Source organism: Bos javanicus, chromosome 25 (assembly GCF_032452875.1).
Source record: "Bos javanicus breed banteng chromosome 25, ARS-OSU_banteng_1.0, whole genome shotgun sequence".
NCBI lineage: Eukaryota > Metazoa > Chordata > Mammalia > Artiodactyla > Bovidae > Bos > Bos javanicus.
The window spans coordinates 41,895,735-41,918,094 of NC_083892.1; the positions used below are offsets into that span (position 1 = coordinate 41,895,735).

Consider the following 22,360-nt stretch of genomic DNA (forward strand, 5'->3'; position numbering starts at 1 on the left):
CGAAGCAGGTAGAGAAAAGAAACATACTGTTTATTATTCATTTGAAATGTCACATGCACTTTTAAAAATTAAAAGTCTTTATTTAAACATTTCGGTAGCGTCTTACCAATTTGGTGGCAGCAAAGAAGCTCTACCAAAGACAAGTATGTTGAAAAGCATTTACAAAAATACATTGCACAAAGTCCTGTCTAGCATCTTTAAAAATAAATATTCAAAATATTTCCACCCCATCTCCCAAATTTAGCTTTATATAGGAAATTTTGTTTTATATATTTATCCTGTAATATATGAAACGTGTATACATTTTATCCAACTTAACTGCATAGGCATCAATTTCAATTCTAACAAGAGTGAAAAAAAGGCTAGTTTAAGTAGTTTTGTATATTTGAGGACTGTTGTGCAATATACATAAAACTCTTCAGAAAACCAGTCAGCACCATCATTTTCTTTTTCTGAAAATACATTTATGGTACACCAAAAAACTGTCTTAACCCAATAAAACTTAAATAATTTTTAAGGTAAAACATCTGTAACTTTAAGTGCCTTGCAGATACCTCATTTATAAAGTCTGCTCAGTAAAATAGTCTAAATATTAAATATTAATTATAACCAAAACAAAGAGAATGGCCAAGTCGTAATAAAAGGCAAATCCAACCACAGCCAGTACAAAGTGCTGCTGTAAGAAAAACATCACCAAATGTCCTGGTTTCATGAATTTGCCACACAGGACAATCTCCTTTAATAACCATAAGTGGAATAAAAACATAAGCCTCTGAAAGACAGAGCATGTTAGTGTTCGCTTGTCAGCAAAATTCAAGACAAAACCTGAAAATATCCAAAAGATTGGATTTCTTGGTTCCTATTCATAGTGTGAAGTGAAACTGCAAGGAGAATCCGATGGGATGAGCCCAGTGGAGACCTGAGAACTCTATTTACATGTTTGTATAGATCCAGACCATCCCCTCTCGAATCAGACACACTTCAAACCTGCAACAAAGGGAAACTCTCCAGGGTTCCTGAATGGATGATGGAAAATCCTTCTCAGAGGTGGGAGCACACTAAGCAGGAAACCCCATTTTCATCACTTTTGCACCGGGTGATATTAAAGAACCACTTATGCCAACAGAGGAGCTGCTCACCCTAAAGGCAGGGAGTTCAGCTCTCAGCTTTGGTGACACCGTTCTTCCCTGAAAGACGTGTGCTGGGTTGAACACATATCTGCTCCCAAAGGCCCTTTCAAGGGGCTGGTGAAGGCTGCTGTCAAGGCTTCAAGAACACTCCAAACTTTTAACTTCCTTTGCTTTGTTCCTGATGTCAAGCAAATAGTTTTATGTTCAAAATCAAAGCCCCCCCCCACCCCCCAAAAAACAAGTGTCTGTGTGAACCATACATTCAGATGAATCTCCAGAGGCCACCTGCAGCTGGCAGGTCTCTGAACCCGAGAGCCAGCGTGCAGTGTCTCCCGGGGACGGAGCAGCGAGCTGGGAGCGGCTGGGCAGCACGCATCATCACTCCACCCCGTGTCCTGCCGGTGGTCGGCGTGTGTATTTCAGGGGTGACTTAATGCTGTACTCTGCCTGAGTCCATGAAGGATTCCAGTGTTCCAGGCGGTCTAGTATATACAAAATGTACAAGAACAGTGAGTCATCTCTTTACTCAACAGGCTCTCCATGAACTCTGAACCGGTAAAGACATGTGTATTCAGGATGGCCCCAGTTAGAAAAAATCCGAAGTTCAACTATTTGGAAAGCTCTTTCCGGTTTTTTCTGTAATTGAGAGGAAAAGAAAAAAATCACACATTTCATATTAATACGCCCAAGCCCTACCACTTCCCCAGCTATGAGACTTGAGATTAAGTAGCCAAGTTGGAGATTAAAGCTTTTAACATGAAATACATCATCACAGGACACAAAGTTCAGGTCATCACGTATGACACACTCATGCAGAACAAGTTACACACTAAAAAGGCTCACTCAGGAACAGAGAAGCTAGGAAGCTCGGGTCCACTTGTCAGAGGCCGGCCCTCACGCCCCGTGGGCAGTTCTTTAAGTATCTGTGGGTCCCGAGGCTGGGACTGTGGCAAGGGAGCCCGGAATGTGCAGGACACACAAGGTCTTACCGGGGCCACGAACATCTGGAGTGATTCCCCTTCCTGATCGTAGGTGAACCGTCCCAGGAGCTGCCCTTCTTCCTGATACTCGTTTTCTAACCCCTGAAACAGAACCATCTAGTCACTAAATAAAGGGAAAAGACAATGTGGTAATGGGGTGGGGTGGGGGCTGGGGATGATGCTTCCATTAAAGCAGGGACAAGGCCCTCCCAGGAAGGCCTGCTGTGTGCTGGGCATTTTGTTATGAGCTTCTCACAGACCACAAAGCCTGTGAAGCAGGCAGTATTTTCCCGTTATATAGATCAGGAAAACTTAGGCTGGGAGAGGGCAAGCCGACCAGGCAGCAGACCACACTCGACACCCACATGGCCCACTGTTACCCTCCATGCTCCAAAGTGGAACCCCAGGGCACCTGATGAGCATGGGAAAGGAGAGAAGGCCAGCAGAGTGAGGTCGACTCACTGCCAGAAAGAGGACGGTGGGTGCCAGGGGCTGAGGGGCGGGAGCCGGTGTCTGTGGAGACCGTCTCCGTTTGGGAAGATGAGGGAGCTCTGGAGAGGGCGGTGGTGAAGGCTTTCCACAGGATGAATGTGCCTAATACCCTGAACTGCACACTCAGAGATGGTTAAGATGCCAAGTTTACGTTCTGTGTATTTTACCGCAATAAAAAAGTAACCAGTAGGAAACAAGTGACTATTAGATGTCTGTTTCATAAAAGAGAAAAGGACTTTCTAGGTGTAAAAATGCCATGGAAGAAATTACAGGTGATAAGCAGGTGTGACTAAATATGGAATTAAGACTGGACAGTAGGAAGTGTATCTGTAACAGAACAACTCAGGATCAATGTTTTCATATTAAAAAGCTAAAATATTCATAAGGAAACCAAGATACCCAAAGATAAATGAATAAAGACAAAACTAAACTCTACAAAAAAGGAAACATGCATGTGCAATACAGTCATGAAGATTAAAATAAGAACCACCGGGTTAGCGCAAATTTAAAAAAAAGACTTAGAAAGGGAGCCGAGACGAGGGATGCCTCACGCTGACAACACGCGCGGTCCGGTGAGTCGAAGGCCCCTTGTGCCCCCGAAACATCACGCTGCCCTAGTGTCCTTCTGGGGAGTCACTGAAGAAGGAAGACCACTGTGGGGAGGCGGGCACACGGATGGGCACTCTGGGGAAGCGGCCCAGTGCGCAGTGGCAGGAAGTGATGCTCCAGCGTGTCCAGGCGTCAGACGCTGCTAAAACGCGCACACTGACGCTAGCTCACGGACAAATTCTTAGGGTCGATTCGCCTTTTTAGGGCAGGAAGTGAAATTTTATGAATGGTGTTGCCTCGAACTGTGCATTTTTTTTTGCCAAGCTACGCAGCTTATGGGATCTTAGTTCCCAACTGGGGCCTGGGCCTGGCAGTGGAGGCACAGCCTCCCGCTGGACGGCGGGGAGTGCCCTCAGCTGTGGTGCTCAGGGGAAGCGCCAGTGTTCACGGTGGCGTCTGGGGCGCGGGGACCCGGGTGTCCTTTCCCCAGCACCCTCACCGTGTCCTCACCGCAGTCAGAACACAATGCACAGCTGAGCGACGAGAGGCGAGTCCTCCCGCAGCCTCCCTCCCTGGAAAAGTCTGGGAACGTCTCCCTCCACGTTTACTGGATACTCAGAGGTCAGCGGGCAGAGGGAAGGACCAAGGGGCGACGCCGGTAGTGTACTCGCGTCACAGCCTTCTCGGGGCTCAGTCTGGGAGATTCCCAGAGGGCTGAGACGGGGTCTCGGGGTTCGGGTGCACTCACGTAAACCGCAAAGTCCTTGGGGGCGCTGGTGATGCTGCCCGTGGGCGACAGAGTCTTTGGTATGTGCTCCAGGGTGAAGGCGGTCGGGCGGATCGTCATTGACAGCCTCACCACCAGGTACCCCTGGGAGCCTCTGAACGCCCAGCAGTTCCCTGGGTAGATGTCAGGCTGCGGAGAGGCAACACTCATACTTAATGCTGAGCAAGCTCCTGCCACTTGAAACAGGAGCGGTGAGAGAACACGGGCTAATACTGAAAAAACAAACCACGCAATGTTTGCTGGTAAGAAGTGGTCATGAGTAAGATCAGAAATAGGAAGTGAGGAAAGGCATCTGTGACTTCACCCCGAAGGGCCACGTGTGCAGCACGAGGTGAGCGCCTGGTCAGGTGAGCCCGTGGGAATGGGCGGCACACGGCACTGTGAGCGCCTCGGATGCAGGGAGAGACCCTGTTCCCAGAGCAACGAGAAAACCACAATTCAAGCGACACCTGTCACCACCTCTCACCTCGCAGACAGATTATAATCTCCACCAGACAAAACCCGCTCTATGTGCTGGGGGTGCACGCCCCGCATGCCGAGCCCAGAGCAGCAGGATGCAGCCCCTGGCATTTGCGGAGCGCGCATGCAGCCACACTCTGGCTGAACGGGGAGCCCACGTTCACGCCCTGTGTGTGGACACAGCCCCAGACAACAGAGGTGGAGCACTCCCTGCGAGAGAGGGCTTGTACTGCGGTGGAGGACCCTGCAGCCCTCGCCCGGGACCACCTCCCACCCACCCCAGCACCCCGTGTGCATCTCCGCCTCTCCAAGCGCACCAGCCGCCCACCCTGCGCCTGGGGCTCCGGGTCCCCGGCAGGGTCCTTTCTACCTGCAGAGAGGCCAGGCTCCCCAGGGGCAAGCCAGGCTGTGCCCTCTCAGACAGGCCTGGGTCTGAGCCGTAGGGGACACCCCCGAGAGACCGTAAAGCCCAGCACAGGACGGCATGGGCAGCCTCGCCTGCGGCAAGTCCAGAAACAAGCAGAGCCAGCAGAGGCATCAGAAATCGCCTCTGCGTGAGCGGGGGTGATGGGGACCGTGAGGTGTGGGACTCTGCTCCTGGGTCTGGGGCTGCTGCATGAGGCACACCCTGGACTGTGGACTCGGGACTTGCACGCTCCAGCCTGCAGCTCTGTGGCAGCAGAACACACACACCCCCAGACAGTCACAGCGGCACCACCTGCTCAAGGCCAGGACATGCACGCGTGGCCCGGACGCCTGCTCACCTGGATGGCCACGCGGGGCGACTGGGAGAAGTACCAGAGCGGCACGCCGAACAGGCTGATGAGTGCGGTCTTGGTCTCGTACGTCTCGGAGCAGCGGGTACTCAAGACGCTCCCCCCTGCAGCAGAGCACAGACGCGACTCAGCGCCTCATCCTACTGTTTCGGAAGCAGCATCACTCCCACCTCAGGGGTCTGTTTGTAATGTTCTAAAAATTCTCACGTTTCTAGTCATGTAAATAATCTTACATGAAAATCAGCTCCAATCTTACTTTTTTAATATTTACTTGACTGATGGGGTCTAGTTGCAGCACTGGGGAGGTTCACTCTCGGCTGTGCTTGGCCCTCTAGCTGTGGCGTGCAGGCTCCAGAGCACAGGCTTAGTGGCTGCAGTGCTCAGGCTTACCTGCTCTGCAGCGCGTGGGATCGTCCCAGACGAGGGATCGAACTGTGTCCCCTGCACTGCAAGGTGAATTGTTAACTACTGGACCACCAGGGAAGCCCCTCCATTCTTAATTTTACTTTTTCCAAATTCAGAGTCAACAGTTGAGAAATGTTTTAGGACACACAGTCCTACTGCCAAGAAGACACCGGGCTCCCCGCCTGCCACGATGGGGGCGGTGACTCAATGGATTTTTGTTCTCATTTTAAAATAAAGAATAATGAATCTAACCAGGCATCAGCGTTACCTGACAGGGGAGTTTTCAGATGGCCTACCTATTGCTGGGGTAATGGGAAGTGTCTGCCAACAGGACAGGATTTCTATTTGGAAATAAACAAAAATGCTCTGGAAGCAGATAGTGGTAACTGTTAAAACATGGGAAGTGTGCTAAAAGCCACCCAACTGTACACTTGAAAATGGTGAAGTCTGTTATACGAATTATATCTCAATAATTATAATAAAAAGTGTTAAAAAAAAAAAAAGTCCAATTTTCCTCTCAGTAGGACATGGGATAGGATGTTGGTGCCAAAGCAGGTCAAAACAAGTTGGTGTGGGAAGAAACATCAACTAAAATAAACTAAAAAGAACACAAGTACGTGATTAATAAATCCAAGCAGTCCCGAGCTGTCTGTCCGCTAGGAGCCAGTGGCGCCTCCGCCGGATGCACACCACCACCCCGGGGACACCAGCAGACATAGCCCCGGCCCCTCTCGGGGCTCCTCACCTAATGGGAGAAGCGTGCATGGGACAGAATTTTAAACAAGAAAATAACGTGATTTTGATCTAGCTGATCAGCCGGTCCAAACTTCTGAATTCTTTTTAAAATATCTTATTCTCCGTCTAAAAAAGTGTCTCCTTAAATACAGTGACTCAGTTTTTTCACTTAGGAAGAGCCAATAAATGCTTTGTTCAGTACCAGAACGTTCAGTTCAGCCTTCTCGGGATGAGGAGAATTCTGAATCGATGGCATACCAACCTGTGAGGACTTACACCTCTGAGAAAACATGGCAACTACTGGTCCCATCGAACTGGTAAAAATCATGTGATGTCTCTGAGTTGTCAAAGTTTCCTCAGAAACCACTGAATTTCAGAACACAAAACTACAATCACTTAAAATATTCTAAAACAGTCATTCTAAACACCAGCCGCACAGCAAGCAGCTTTTGGACGCCTCCAGCAGGAGCAACAGCCCACGAGGGTGAGTGAGGGGAGGCCCCCGGCCCCACCAGCGCCCTGCCAGCTGCCCTCAGCCCTCCCGCAGGTGCTCACACGGTTACTGGCGCGTGCCAAGAACCTCTCTTCCTCCGAGAGACCCTAAACGTTCAGAAAACCAAGATTTTCTCCAACGCGTCTGCTGCCAAACGCTCCCTGAACTGACGTGACGCCACTCCCGTTTTCACACGCATCCCCTGTGACCCCGGGTGCTGTCCTGGAGGTCACCGAGGGCTGGCGACAAAGGTCCATGGGCTCGCCGCCTCGCTGAACCACAGGCTGGCCCTTCCAGTGCACCTGGCCCGGGGCCACGTCCACGCAGCACCTCCGACAGGCCTTCCTGAGAAGCCGGAACGGTGCCCGTCCTTTCTACCCACCAGCTGTGGCTTCTGGCATGGTAATGGCCATTCTTCCGTCATCTGTCTCCCCCTGGAGAGGAGGTTCCGGGGGGCAAGGACTGTCCGATTCACTGCTGTGTCCCTGACGCCCCCAACGGGCCTGCACGTGGCTGACAGGGAGCACTACTGTCCCGGGACAGTTTGAAAGATACTCTACAGTCAGTGGACTTCTATACTTTAAAAAACCCACACACTTTACAACACACAAGACTGTAAGTGAATAACCAGTAGTTCTGGGGTTCTGCTGCCGCGTGTCATCTGGCCGCGCACCCCCACAGCCCGCGCTCCGGGGGAGCTGGCCCATCTCCAGCAGACCCCAGGGGTGCGCCTGGAGTGCCACCCCCCCTCAGGCCGTCGCGCACTCTCTCATGCCCCCATCCCTGCTCTTGACGGAGGAATTGGGCACTCACCCCCGGACTCCAGGGCGAAGTCCACCATGCCCGTCTTGTCCTGGGAGTACAGCTTCAGGGCGTTGTTCACGATGACCCGTGCTTGCTGGGCAGAGGCGGCGCCCACAGGAGCAGAGACAAGACTCGCACGTTAGTGAGAGACAGACTTTCAGTGAGCTCTATGTGGGCGCCTCAGCAACGCCAGACTTGAGTCCTGCTTGTGACCGCGGGGACCTTGGCGAGAGGGCCAAAGCCAGACACCCAGGCTCAGACCCGGCACAAAAGGCTCAGAGCCAGAACCCCTGGTGCCATAAAAAGTGGACAAGCAAGGGACAGCATCAGAGACGGCAACTGGGACGGCACTGTGGGGATTTCCGTGTAATTCTAGAAGGGGTGTGGCCACCCAGGTAGACAAAGTCTTTGGGACAACAAGGTTAATAAAGTGTAAAGCGTAATCCTTCCAAGAAGTAGTCTGACAACAGGAAACCTGCCCCCCACACCCGCTTAGAGTTGAGCACTTTCCACACCATCGTCACACCCTTCAGGGACCATGCCCAGGCAACAAGACATCAGCATCTGCTAGCTCAATACCTACATGGGCAGCTTCATCACCATGTGACTTAAACATTCCTCGTCTACTCACCGCTTCTGTTATTCCCGAAATGCCTGCTCCGCTCACAGCAGACACTATAGTTTCGGAGGTCGGCATCTGTCTTGTCACAGAAATGTGGTGCGTGATGTTCCTCAGGATTTGCAGCTCTAAATCTCGTAGCAAAACCTGCACATCATCCTTGCTCACAAACTGAGCAGACAGCTTCTGGAGCAGCCAGTCGACAGAAGAATCGTGCTCATCCCCAGAGAATATGAGTCTGAGAGTCTCTCTGATCTGGACATCCACCTAGAAACATCATTGGTGAGTATCATGTGAATCTATTGTTTTAGATCAATCTTTTCAACTCTTCAATAACCTTAGATACCCAGGAAAGACCACACAGCTGACCAAAACCCATGACAGAAACGCGACACAGTTCTTCCCTTTCATACAAGATTTAAGAACCCTCCAAAGATGCTGGGATACATTCAAGGAGCAGGGACAGAGGTAAGCAAGTCTGGGTGCCCTGGGTGCCCAAAAAGGGGGCTGGAGGGGGCCCCGCCCCAGGTGAGGTGCAGAGACAACAGGGCCCCGTCTTCAAATTCAGCCTGAGAAGCTAACAGTCCCATACACAACTGCAGACGTGACTTTACGCAGGGAGGAAGCATCTGGTGCAGTGTTCCTACAGACACCATGGTGTGCACATGCTCCTCTTCAGGCTCCAGAGAACGAGCTCGGGGCAGAAGCACATGGGAAAGCGCAGCTCCTGTGATGCCGCCAGCCAGCGACCTCCCCATCTGCGCACTCTGGAATGTTCTACCACACGTGTGAGCCGCCACCCCGCCTCAGGGCACTTTAGCACTAACGTCACAACGCTGCTCGTGTGTCCGTGGCCCCTGCGTGGGCTCTTTCACCTCTGCACCCGGGTCCCAAGAGCGGGGCTGCTTGTCTTCAAGACAAGGTCTCTGCGACCCATGACCGTCTCAGGGCCTTCCCCCAGGAGGCTGCAGGCCCCTGTCCCCCAGGCCCCTGCAGGGACGCTCACAACCCCACCGACCTGAGGACCGAGGAGCAGGTGTTCATGCGACTTGCGAGCCCACTCAGGGAGACAGGTCGCCTGCTAGGGTGGGCTGGGTCTATGCTACACTACGCTAAGTCACTTCAGTCGTGTCCGACTCTGTGCGACCCCACAGACGGCAGCCCAACAGGCTCCCCCGTCCCTGGGATTCTCCAGGCAAGAACACTGGAGTGGGTTTCCATTTCCTTCTCCAATGCATGAAAGTGAAAAGGGAAAGTGAAGTCGCTCAGTCGTGTCCGACTCTTAGCGACCCCATGGACTGCAGCCGACCAGGCTCCTCCGTCCATGGGATTTTCCAGGCAAGAGTACTGGAGTGGGGTGCCACTGCCTTCTCCAGGGCTGAGTCTAGTGACTGACTAAACCAAAAACACACTGCTTCAGGGCTCTAACAGTCGTGTTTTACCGCAGCCGCCGTGTGCTCTGCAACAGTACACCGTTACAGTTGTTCACGTATTTATCGGTGTTCATCAGCCTCGGGGCTCCTGGCACCACAGACCGACCTGTCCCCTGCCCGCCCGCCCAGCTCAGCAGAGCCTGTGCCTCTGCAGCATCTGCTCTCACCGCCCGCAGCTCTGCGCGTGGGGCTTCTGCTTCTGTGTGAGCATGGGCGGCCCCAACGCGATGTCCTGACGCACGGATGTGAGGCACGAGCGTCTGCTCTGGGGACAGACAGACAAACTGCCCCCTCCACACAGGCGCGGCCTTGGAGGGAAGGCAGGCCTGGCAACCCACACTTCGTGTCACTGGAGTGGAGGGAACTCGAGGGGAGCTCAGTATTTTAATTATTTCATTTAACATGTTCAGAAAACTTCAAACATAGTAAAATAAAATTTTTAAAGAAAGTTGAAATTAAAAAGACTTAAGGCACCAACTCAGTGTCTCTATTTTCCACAACAAACGTAAAAGCTGAGGCACTTGCCTTCTCACGGATGGCCTCAGCCTTCTCACAGCCGGCCTGCCCACGCTGCCAGCTGGACAAGTCCGCTTTCAGGTGCCCCAGCTCCTGCTCCAGACGCCCAACCAGGGCAGGCAGGCGCTGCTCCTCGCCAGCCCCACTGCAGGGGAAGGAAGGCAGACAGAACCGTCAGGGAGAAGCCCCGTCACAGGGAGGGAGGCTGCCAACTCCCCCTGCCCCCAGCACACGGCAGGTTCAAGTCAAGGGCCCAGGGACTGTTCCCACCTCAGCGTCGGCGCACACGCACGCACACACACACCCCCCACATACACACACCCCCCACAAACACCCCCCCCACACAATCACACACCACACACACACACACCCCCCACACACACAATCACACCCCACACACACACACACACCCACACACAATCACACCCCACACACACACACCCCCACACACACAATCACACCACACACACCCCACACACACACCCCACACACACACACACACACACACCCCACACACACCCCCCCTCACACACACACAATCACACCCCACACACACACCCCACACACAAACAAACACCCCACACACACACACCCCACACACAATCACACCACACACCCCAAACACACACCCCACACACACAATCACACCACACACACACACCCCCCACATACACACACACCACACACATACACACACCACACACAAACACACCACAAACACACCACACCCCCCACACACACACACAATCACACACCACACACACCCCCCCCCACACACACACACCCCACACACACAATCACACCACACACACCACACACACACACACCCCACACACACAATCACACCCCACACACACACACCCCACACACAATCACACCACACACACCCCAAACACACACCCCACACAATCACACCACACACACACACCCCCCACATACACACACACCACACACATACACACACCACACACAAACACACCACACACACACCCCACACACACAATCACACCCCACACACCACACGCACACCACACAAATACACACACCCCACACACACAATCACACCACACACACACACACCCCACACACACTGCCCGGGCAGGGGCGGGACCCACTGGGGGCTGGGCACCTCCTACACACCATTTAATATGTAAACCCTACCCCTATCTCCTTAAAATTCTGAAAGACTTCATAAACTCATAAACGAGGCTATGTTTATTGGTAATCATCATAAAGTCAAGAATGAATTTTTCATGCTACTAGGAGAGAAAACTTAAACTAAAAGCATGGTTTCGGGGTTTTAACAATCCTATTTTAATGCAGCCATTTTATGTTAGGAAATGGTAGTGTTCCATTTATCTTGTTTATAGGCAGGTCCCATTGCATGGAGAATCTCACAAGAGTGCCCTCGGGGGTGAACACTGCAGGGTCTGCACGGTCTGTCAGAGGGGCTTTGACACATAAAGGCCCTGAAGGAGAGTTAAAAGGTCTGCCACTCACACCGTCCTGAGGCCTAAAATCACGACACAGGACCCACAGACACACTGGGGCCAGAGACAGGAAGACTGGAGGTCAGAGCTCCCCACCTGTTCGCTTCCAAGTGAGTTACTGGAGTAACAGAAGGGTAGCAGCAGCGGGGAGAGCCAGGGTGACAAAACCAAGCGTGTGAAAAAGACAGGCAGCTGTGAGGCTCGCAGGCAAGGGAAGCCCCGCACGGCTGAGGGCGTAAACGTGCGCGGGAGAGGCAGCAGGGCGTGAGGACCAAACGCGGTGCCCTCGGAACTGCCGAAAGCCCAGGGCTCAGAGGAGGCCCAGCCGCGCCGCAGCCACAGTGGCTCGGAAGGCAGGTCTCCTCAAGGGGCTGCCGAGCAGGGCCCAGGGCTGTACTGCGGTGCCCCGGGGTGAGCAGAGGCCCCGGCAGGAGGCCCACCACCCCCACGGCCCACGGCCGCTCCTTACCCTGCCTGGGGTGGCCCTCCAAGGCGCGTCCAGGGACGGAGGCTCCCCAGAGCACACAGGGCCCCGCGTCTTTGGTGCTGCGCGGAGGTGGATGGCAACAAGCCTCCCCCAGCCTCCTCCATCCTCAGGTGCCCTGAGAACCTCCCAGGAAGACAGCGGCTGCAGCTGACACAGCCCCCGTGCTGAGACGGTGCGGCCCACGGGACACCGAGGAGCCCAAAGGCGGGAGAGGAATTACGTGAAACGTCCTACCTGGCTGTTCTTAGCTTGGCCTGCTCTAGCTCCTTCTGGATGGCCTAAAACGATCGAGAAACTGTTTAAATACACAAGTTATGCGCCAACTTTCCAGGAAGTCACATACATGACTACATACATGTAAATAGGAACAGACACACATTTATCTGGGATTCTCCCCCTTAATTTAAAGCCCATCCCTGGCTGCTGGCAGGCAGGTGAGGGATGTTTACTTTACTTTTCACAGCAGACTTTAAAAGACACACACTGTCCATTCAGAGGGGCACACAGTTCACCTGGGAGCGGCTTGACAGATTTTCAAACTAAGCAGCTCCCGTAACCAGTACCCAGGCCATGAAGCCAGACTCCGCCAGCCCCAGCGAGTGCCTTAAATGTGGCAGGGCGCGGAGAAGCAGGTGGCAGATTCACACACGAAGCCGTGCCTCATTAACACGGTTTGTTCACAGCCATTCACAGGTCATAACTGGACCGAGGCCCCGCTCCATGGCAGCAGCAACACACGCGTGGGACAGCCACGGGCTCTCCTGCGGGGGCCACGGAAACTTCCAACTGATGAACAAAGTAAACCACCTGCCTCGGACACTGTCTGCGGTGAGCCCCACCCCGAGAACTATGGTCTCCCCTGAAGCAGCAGGGCCACCCCTCTTTCAGCCACCCCCAGGCCTCCCCTCTCTGCCTCCTCGACACCTGAAGAGACCGGACTTCCCCTGGAAAATCCCTCTGCACAGGGTCAGGGTGCTGCTCCTCTCCCTGTCCACACACACCACCCTGCAGAGAGGGGGGACGGCGAGGAGAGCCTGCCCAGCCCACAACTGGCTCAGACCCTTCCCCTCAAAAGACAGCTGGGAGCCCGTGAGCTGGACACACGTGGGAGTCACTAGAGCAAGACCGCAAGCACCCAGGGCTCAGGGCGCAGGCAGAAATACTGCTGTTTAGCCTCAGAGAGGATGGCAGCAGACGCCCTAAGGCAGCACCTCCAAGAGAGGCTGGGGACGTGAACACAGCGACGACGGGTGACTTCTGTCAAGGAAACCGCGCTGCTGGGGCTAAAAGTGAAAGATCAAGTGCATGAATACCTCAGATCTTTCTGTCAGTTCTCCAAGTACATCTTCCAGGCTGGAGATGCGCAATTCATGCTCTTGGTGAAGCGTCACATAGTCAGTCTTGAAAGGGAAAATGAATGAAAAATGGCAGAGAAAATTAAGCACCAAATAAGCCCAAACCTGTCAGCCAGGCCACGCCGTTCCTCCACAGCACAGCCCGCCACAGCACCCCGCAGGGAGGACGTCCTCTCTGGGTCTAAGTTCAGACATCTGAAACCTGCCCTACGGTGGTTTTGAGGAAAACGGACTGACAATTCTTTCTTTGAGAACCAAACAGATGAGACATGAAACATATATATATATAAAAGCTCATGGTTCCATAAGGACTAGTAGCTGCTCTTAACTATCTCATGATCTTGAGATATTTTAAGTAACAGCTTTGAGCAAATTTTCAGTTCAGTGATAGTAAAGTTTCGTGCAACTGTGTTCAATCCACTCATGAAATAAAATGCAGGCCAGGGACAGCCATGTGTCCAGCTGCAGCCTGCGCCCCATCCTGGGCGACACCCACAGGCCTCTCTGCCTGCCCCACCCTGTCCTCAGATGGGGCTTCTCCTCGGGAGTGGCAGGAGCACCACAGCACCGGCCACGGCAGGCCAAGGACCCACTGCCCTCCCTGCAGCGCCCCACCGCAGGGTCCACCTTCTCCCTGTGCCTGAGAACCCCCTGGTGTCACTGTGGAGCCCAGGAGCCCACCAGCACCAGCCCCCTTGAGACGCTGCCCCCGCCCCACACTCCTCACCGGGGGTGACCCCCCTTCACTGCTGCTGTCCGCCCGGTCCACCCGAGCCTGTAGCTTCTGGAGCAAAGCCACCAGCTGTCCCAGCTTTTCATCGTGCCTGTGACACTGTCCCGACAATGTGGCCACCTGCCTCTCCACCTCACTCATCCGATGCCAGTGGAAGGCTTCATCGCCAACCTGGAGAGTAAGAGGTTCCAAAGGAGACAAAAAGACAGGACAAGTCCAGACAGCAAGCAGAGCGCTACAGGAGAACGCCAACTACAACTCACACAGCCCGAAGGAAAAGACAGAAAGACGTTCCTCTTCAGTGAGTTCCTTTACATGGCAGCCTATGGGCGGTTTTTATTTTCTGCTTTATGCTTTCTACATTTTCCAAAGTAATGAAAACTTTTTAAGTGAAAATGAACTAAATGATGAGATGAATTGAAATACACAACTCCAATGAACGTCACAGGCACTGCATTTTCACAAGCGAAGGTTCTGTCCACGCACCTTCCTAACTACACAGAGGAGCCCGTGCTCCCCTGTGTCTGTATCACACTTGGGTAATTCTCAAAGTATTTCAAACTCTCCACCAGCAAAAACATTATATGATTCATTAAGGGCTTAGACGATGGTTAACATTTGTTAACAGTGAAGTATTTTCAGTTAAGGTCTGTACGCTGTTTTTTCAAACGTAATGCTGTCGTACATGTCAAGCACCATAAGGTGAACACGGCTTTCACGTGCACCAGGAAACCAGAAAATCCGCGTGATACTGGAGCTAACACAGTACTTGAGGTGTGCCTGTATGCATTAGTTGAACTGTTTCGGGAACAGGGAAGGAGCCCAGCTGAACTGCCCTGTCGTTTACAAGGAAAGCAGAACTCGCTTGGGAGGACAGACTGGCACTGCCAGGGAAGCGGGTCTCCTGACTGATTACCTGCAGAGGCTGGTTGGGGTGGGAGGCAGCAGGTGTGAGCGTGGTCCCGTGGTCATCCACTCTCTGCACTCTGTGGCTGTGGGTCCAGTTTAACAGAGGCAGGAGTGAAAAGATGTCACCCTGGCCCCACAACAAAACACCTGCAGCTGAAAGCAGAGAAAAAGCACCCGTACACACCTGTGCACACGCTGGTCTTCAAATGGCAGACATTTAAATGCTCTGTTTTTTCACTAATTCACATACATGTGCATGTGTACATACTAGTCATGTAAGATAACAAAGTTAAATTGTACTTACCTAGTAAAAGTAACAGTGGAATGAGCAAGATTAAAAACTTGCAAATATTTCGAAGGCACCTAGGAATGAAAAGATATAACTTGGGAAAAGCGAAAAGCAGGGCTCACCATACTGTCTGCCCTCGCTAGGTAATTTTATACAAAACATACCCCCTGCTCTCATTTTGGAGAAGGCAATGGCACCCCACTCCAGTACTCTTGCCTGGAAAATCCCATGGATGGAGGAGCCTGGTAGGCTGCAGTCCATGGGGTCGCCAGAGTCGCACACGACTGAGCGACTTCACTTTCACTTTTCACTTTCACGCATTGGAGAAGGAAATGGCAACCCAGTCCAGTGTTCTTGCCTGGAGAATCCCAGGGATGGGGAAGCCTGGTGGGCTGCTGTCTATGGGGTCGCACAGAGTCGGACACGACTGAAGTGACTTAGCAGCAGCAGCTCTCATTTTAAATGGGAAGTGCACAGGCCAAGAAGTGCAGCCAGCTTTGTGCACAAGGTCAGTAGGTGCTACAAGAGAGCCTGCCCACGTGGGGCTGTCCTCAGGGCCCACCGGAACAAGCCAACAGGTCATTAACTGCCAACACGCTGGGCTGGGTGCACAGGAGGGCGCTCAGGGGCCGTGGGCACTGGCCCACGGGGGCACCCTGGTGCCAGGGTGAGTGCACCAGAGAGGGAGCCAGGGGCCCGGGCCTAGCCCTGAGCACCCTCCCAGCCGTGTGCTCCAGGACGCGCTGCTCAACCTCCGCACACTGGTCTCCTTGACAACACCTGCCTTTTCCCTTGCACAGGAGTGGCTTGAGCAATCATTTAAGAATATGAAAGCACTTTACAAAATATAAAATGGTTAAGTCAAATGAGATCATGAAATCAGCACAAAATCAGCTCTTTAAAACACCCAGCTGACATGGCATCGGCTTCCTTACCTTGTAAGAAGAAACACATTCAACCAAGAGATCAAAGTCACAAACTGGTACCATCCAATCCCGAGCCACCAGAACACCTCAGACGCTGCCTTCCCTAGAAGAGAAAACACCAAAGGTCCTGTGGAGAGTTTTTACGAAGAGCAAATCCCTAAAGGACCAGTTTTGTGAAGATAGGCCAGAACCACAGGAAATGTGTTAACAGACACTCGAAAGTCTATCAAGATGAAGTCAGGGATGAAGTATATAGGATGATGCTTAGTCACCACAGCAGGAATACCCATAACTCAAACAGGAACATAAATAAGCCACAAAGCAACATGTTGTACACAAGACACAAAAGGGAACACGAAGTCCATGCGCTCGCAAGTACAGCAGAAGCAAGCAGCTGGACTCACACAGAACCCCGAACTCCGAGAAACAAAGACTGCCCATGCAGCTAAAACCACAGGACTGGGGGCATCTCTAACAGAGGGCAGAGCATGCACACGAAGGACAGAAGCACGGGAAGCGCACACGAGACGCCCACTTGGTTAGGTGAGCAGTTCACTGCAGGTGCTCAGCCGCCAAAAGCCCAGAAGCGCTAACACCGAAGGCAAAGTAAGCACCTGGGGCGGCCGTGGCCAAGCAGAGCACCGACAGCAGCGTCCGGGACACACGCCATCCTGCGGCTCCGGCCCTGTGCAGCGCCTGCCCCGAGAGCTGACCTGTGCCGGAGAGGACGAGGCAGGAGAGGCGCCTTCAGACACCAGCCCTGGTCCCGGGGCAGCAGCGGACAGCGCCCGTCTGCACCACACCCGCACCCGCACGTCGGAGCCCACAGCCTCCCCTCAGAACAGCCACTGGCTGGTTAGGCCCAAGCAGGACGCTGACACTGACTCATGAGGCCCCTGCCCCGGGTCGCGACAGTTTTCCCTCCTGCCCACGGACACGCAGGACACAAAACGCAGAGGCTTCTCATCAGCCTGCGGGGCTGGCTGGCAGCTGCCCCGCACACGTGTGCAGTGGCTGCGGGCAGAACGTGTACCAGAAAGGCACTGCAGTCACGTAAAGGAAGTAAACGCCATGCGTGCCAGCAGCTAATAGGCTCTGGGTGAGACAATGGCTACTCAGACACCGGAATGAAAATCTTCCCACACTGGTGAAGAATATCTTGGAATCAAACCAGCAGCCCCACTGGGTGACAGAACAAAACACAACAAACTTTATGCCCAACGTCACACCGTATCTAAGGCAGGAAGCTGCTTGTGAAATCAACTGTTCCCGTTTTTTAAGGTTAACCGTGGAAGTTAAACACTCACACAGCATTTGTGTGTTGACTCCCGAAAATGTTAAGTGATTCCAACTCAGCTGATGTGTAAAGACACATGGTGTTAGAGGCTTATCTTTCTTTTTTAATCTACAGCTTTATGTTTTTTAATTAACAATGAGAGACAAAAATTTTTGAAGTTCAGCTTTTTAAAAAGACTAGCGCCCCTCTGCCAAGAGGCTGGCAGGCACGAGCTGGAAGCACGGCCGTCTCTGCCGCGTGGGCCGCACAGGCTCCGGCCCGGCCCCGAGTCCCGGGTGACAGCGCGCACCCAGGGCCCGGCCTCTTCTCAGTCGCTCAGTTCACCTCGAATGTGCTCCTCTCCACACGCTTCATTTACACTAGATACACTTGCAGAGAAGCTTTTCAAGAATGATAGTCTCCATATTTTAAACCAAAGTTACCACTCTCCCGTCAGTTTCACTGAGCCCTTGCATTTCAAGCACAAAGAAACAGTAAACAAGGAGCACTCGTGACACTAACTCACGACAGAGACGTCAGAGCTACAAGGCAAAAGCGCCAGACAACCTGCGCGGGACAGGGCGAGCCCCAGGGTCCCTGCCAGCCCTCCTGGCCTCGAGCGGGTGCTGACGTGCGTTTCCAGGTGCTTCCTCCCCTTACACTCGTCGCCTGCAGGGGTGGGACAAGCAGTTAATCGGACAGATGGACATACACACCCTGTTGATCTCAATGGTGCGCAGCAACGGCCATTTGAAACGAGCAGGAAACTCAATTCACGCAAAGTCCCAGCCAGTGCCGCCGGTGCTGCCGGCTCCCGGCCTGAGGGCCGCGGGCCCCCACGGCCTGCCATACTTACACAGCGACGCCCCGTTTGCACGGAGGTGGCCATCCTCAGCCAGGCGCACGCTCGCGTCCATCCTCCCACAGTGACTGGAATGAGCTGCAACACAGGCGAGAGGGGCTGAGCCGGACGGGCTCTGCAGGGCGCCAAGGGGCTGAGCCCGACGCGGCGCTGCAGGGCACCGAGGGGCGGGGGGCCGCCTGCCCAGACATGCCCGCCAGCACACACGGTGGGCCTGCTTCGGTCACTCTTGAAACATCATTCTAAATGCTATTCAAGTAATTTTTTTTACTTTAAAAAGGTCATAAGAATAAAAAAATGAGCGTATTAACTTTTTATTTACTGTTTAAATGCTGATCGACATCCAGGAAACACCCAGAACTGCAGAGACAGAGAGGTGCAGAGCAAGGCTGAAAGCAACAGAGAGAGAGAAAGGCCGCACAGGTCAAGGAGAGGGCGTGAGGGAAGCGTCGCGTGGGGAGGAGTGTTTTTTCCACCTTGAAAGTGCTCGATTTGGTGGAAAAAGGAGGAAAAAATTATTTAAATACCTTTTGATTCATGGCTTTCTGACTCATAGCTTTTTGATTCACAACTTTTCAATTTGTAATTTTCTGATGCATAATTGAGCTTCATTAAAACCACTTGGAAAAGTTGCACCAAGAAGGAGGCACAGGACGCCGAGGTGCGCACGGCCAACGACCAGATGCCATCCCCGCAGCCGGCGGCGCGGCCTGCTGAGAGACCATGAGCAGTCACTCTTCCGGCAAGGCAGGGCGACACGCTTCAGCTAAGGAGGGACCCACCTTTTTTTGGCCATGCCATGCAGCTTGTGGGATCTTGGTTCCCCAACCAGGAACTCTCAACCTGGGCAGTGAAGACTCACGGTCTTAACCACTGGACAGCCAGGGCATTCCCTGGAACCCGCTTTTAAGTGGGGCCCTGCTCGGCAGAGCCGCAAACCAGCCGTCCCCGAGGGCACTGGCAGCACCACGCGTGTCTGTCCGGCTGCGGTGAACACGGGCTCTGAGAACACCGCCGCCTTCAGGAGCCAGCAAAGGGCGTCTGCCCCGCCCTCTGGCCCAGCAAGCCCACTGCACTAGCAGCCGCAAGAAGCCCCTCGGAGAGGAGCAGCCCCTCACAGGCGCTCCGACAGCTCATGCAGCAGGGGACGAGACCCTGCCGCGGACACTGAGGCTCCGTGAACCACGGGCGCCTGGTGGAGGGCGCCTGCCCGGCCGTGGCTTCCTTTCCGCAGCACCTAGCACGTCAGGACAGACACTGCAGCCTCCGGAACCTACATCATGCAGGGCGGCGTCTACAAGTCACAGTGGCTAGAAATTTCTATCACTAAAAAAGTTTCTTCACTGAGTGGCACCTGAAGAATGAGGCTCGTTCCTGCTCCGTGACAACCACAGGGCGGCCTGGAGATGGGCCCGCCGGGAGCAGGGAGAAGCAGCCCCATCCATGCACCCCCACTCAGCTCTGTGAGGCCAGGGCACACGCATGAAGCCACGGGGACTGGAGGGATCTGAGCGCGAGTGATTTAGGAGAAATAAGGTCAGAGCTCCAATCCTCTCCCCACATGGCCTGAGTAAAGCAGTAGGCTACTTGTGAAATGGAGGTATGAACCAAAAAAAAAAAAAAACCTGGGACCAGAAACCCCCGTCAGGTCAGCTTTGTGCTCCTCCACTCACATGCCTCTGTGTTTGACACCACAGTGTAAACTTTATACAGAGATTGGTAAAAATAGAAAAAAAATCAATGAGCAGGTTAATCCATGGCCTGTTTCACTGATTATCAAAAATACCAAAATCCATTTTTCATTCATCAATTGGCAACATTTAAAAGAACAAAAATAAGAGACTCCTACTTAGCGAGAGAACATGAATGGGGCCCTCAGCTGGCCACGCGGGAGAGCGGTCCTGGGCAGTCTGCTGGGAGGCCAGTGGGAACAGTCTATGTAGACTGACGCTATACACAACCTGTCTTCAGCGGCGATGAGGGTGATTCAGAAGCTGCCAGCTGCAACAGTTTTTAAGTATATTTAACTGCTGACTTTGTTTCTGCAGAGGACAGGCTCAGTCAGAGCTGCTCCTTCTCAAAGCCGGCCAGCAGCATCTCAGCTGCTCTGCAGAGGCCGAGCCACGCCATCCACTTCAACCTCAGCTGCTCAGGGCCACAGCCCTCCGATCCTGAAGTCACCTGCCCCTCTCCCAGAAGCATAGCCATTCTGTCCTTCCTTCTCTAAAGACTAGGCCTGGTTCAAGAAACAAAGTTCTGCTCAAAGCAATTGAGACAACCGATAAATTTTCAAAGGAATGACTTTCCATCCATTCATCCATCCTTCTTTCCTAGGTTTACACCTGCTACTGGAGAACAGACGCATCGCCTTAGGCAAGAGAAAGAACACAGAAGCCTCAGTTTTCAGTTCCCTGAGTCCTCCTGTGGGGTCAGCCCGGGGGCCAGGCAGGCCTGAGGGGCCAGCGGGCACACAGGAGCAAGTCCTGGCAGAGCGATCTCCACATCTCCAACACCACAGGCTTCTCGCGCAGACACCGATCCTCAGGGCAGAACTGAATCTGCTCATGTGCGCGAGTCTTAGCATCCTGCTCTGTTGAACACTGCTCAATGTCCAAGGAAAGCATGTGCAAGGCTTTTAAGGCCTTTTCGATGGAGCCCAGAAAATCATAGTTTTTCTACAACGCACTCAACCTAAATCAGGTTTCAGACTCAGAAACTGCACGGCTCAGGCAAGACGCACGGCGTGTAACACAGCTGTGCTGCTTCGGGCCTGCCTACCCTGAAGGCTTGTGCACGAACTCACACACACCCAAAGAAAACACAGTTTGTAGAAGTGTACAAACAGCAAAGCCTGAATGTCCACCTCCATGCCAACTAAACAAATTCCGATACAACCATAAATGCAACATTAGGCATCAAAAGAATCTAAGTTCATGGCAGCTACCGTTTAAAATGGAACAGCCTCTAAAACCACCTACTGGAAGCAAAGACAAAACCACTCCATGTCTCCGCAGGAACATGAAAGCGAAACTTAGGCAGTTACACACGCTGAAATGATACTCCAAAATGGTAGACAGTTATGTTCATGTTATGTGACTTTCTTGCTTTTTCCATGATCCAGCGGATGTTGGCAATTTGATCTCTGGTTCCTCTGCCTTTTCTAAAACCAGCTTGAACATCAGGAAGTTCATGGTTCACATATTGCTGAAGCCTGGCTTGGAGAATTTTGAGCATTACTTTACTAGCGTGTGAGATGACTGCAATTGTGGGGTAGTTTGAGCATTCTTTGGCATTGCCTTTCTTTGGGATTGGAATGAAAACTGACCTTTTCCAGTCCTGTGGCCACTGCTGAGTTTTCCAAATTTGCTGGCATATTGAGTGCAGCACTTTCACAGCATCATCTTTCAGGATTTGGAATAGCTCAACTGGAATTCCATCACCTCCACTAGCTTTGTTTGTAGTGATGCTTTCTAAGGCCCACTTGACTTCACATTCCAGGATGTCTGGCTCTAGGTGAGTGATCACACCATTGTGATTATCTTGGTCATGAAGATCTTTTTTGTACAGTTCTTCTGTGCCTTCTTGCCACCTCTTCTTAATATCTTCTGCTTCTGTTAGGTCCATACCATTTCTGTCCTTTATCGACCCCATCTTTGCATGAAATGTTCCCTTGGTATCTCTAATTTTCTTGAAGAGATCTCTAGTCTTTCCCATTCTGTTGTTTTCCTCTATTTCTTTGCATTGATCGCTGAGGAAGGCTTTCTTAACTCTTCTTGCTATTCTTTGGAACTCTGCATTCAGATGCTTATATCTTTCCTTTTCTCCTTTGCTTTTCGCTTCTCTTCCTTTCACAGC

General features: G+C 52.7%; 1 protein-coding gene across 16 annotated transcripts in view; it reads right to left on the reverse strand.

Moving 5' to 3' along the window:
* Nucleotides 1-13: 13 nt before the first annotated feature.
* Nucleotides 14-22,360, reverse strand: part of SUN1 (Sad1 and UNC84 domain containing 1) — a 47,168-nt gene continuing 24,821 nt past the window's right edge. For 6 of the 16 annotated variants that reach the window (XM_061402398.1, XM_061402390.1, XM_061402391.1 and 3 more), the window contains 17 exons: nucleotides 19,033-19,218; nucleotides 18,500-18,583; nucleotides 18,166-18,312; nucleotides 16,982-17,080; nucleotides 16,377-16,470; nucleotides 15,457-15,515; nucleotides 15,160-15,305; nucleotides 14,238-14,414; nucleotides 13,469-13,555; nucleotides 12,390-12,433; nucleotides 10,188-10,323; nucleotides 8,242-8,496; nucleotides 7,620-7,704; nucleotides 5,162-5,277; nucleotides 3,900-4,067; nucleotides 2,120-2,212; nucleotides 14-1,766 (listed from right to left, as the gene is read on the reverse strand). In XM_061402398.1, coding sequence (XP_061258382.1) covers nucleotides 1,653-1,766; nucleotides 2,120-2,212; nucleotides 3,900-4,067; nucleotides 5,162-5,277; nucleotides 7,620-7,704; nucleotides 8,242-8,496; nucleotides 10,188-10,323; nucleotides 12,390-12,433; nucleotides 13,469-13,555; nucleotides 14,238-14,414; nucleotides 15,160-15,305; nucleotides 15,457-15,515; nucleotides 16,377-16,470; nucleotides 16,982-17,080; nucleotides 18,166-18,312; nucleotides 18,500-18,583; nucleotides 19,033-19,218 — 2,090 coding nt within the window. In that variant the 3' untranslated portion in view covers nucleotides 14-1,652. The other 10 variants (XM_061402388.1, XM_061402389.1, XM_061402396.1 and 7 more) reach the window with 10 other exon arrangements.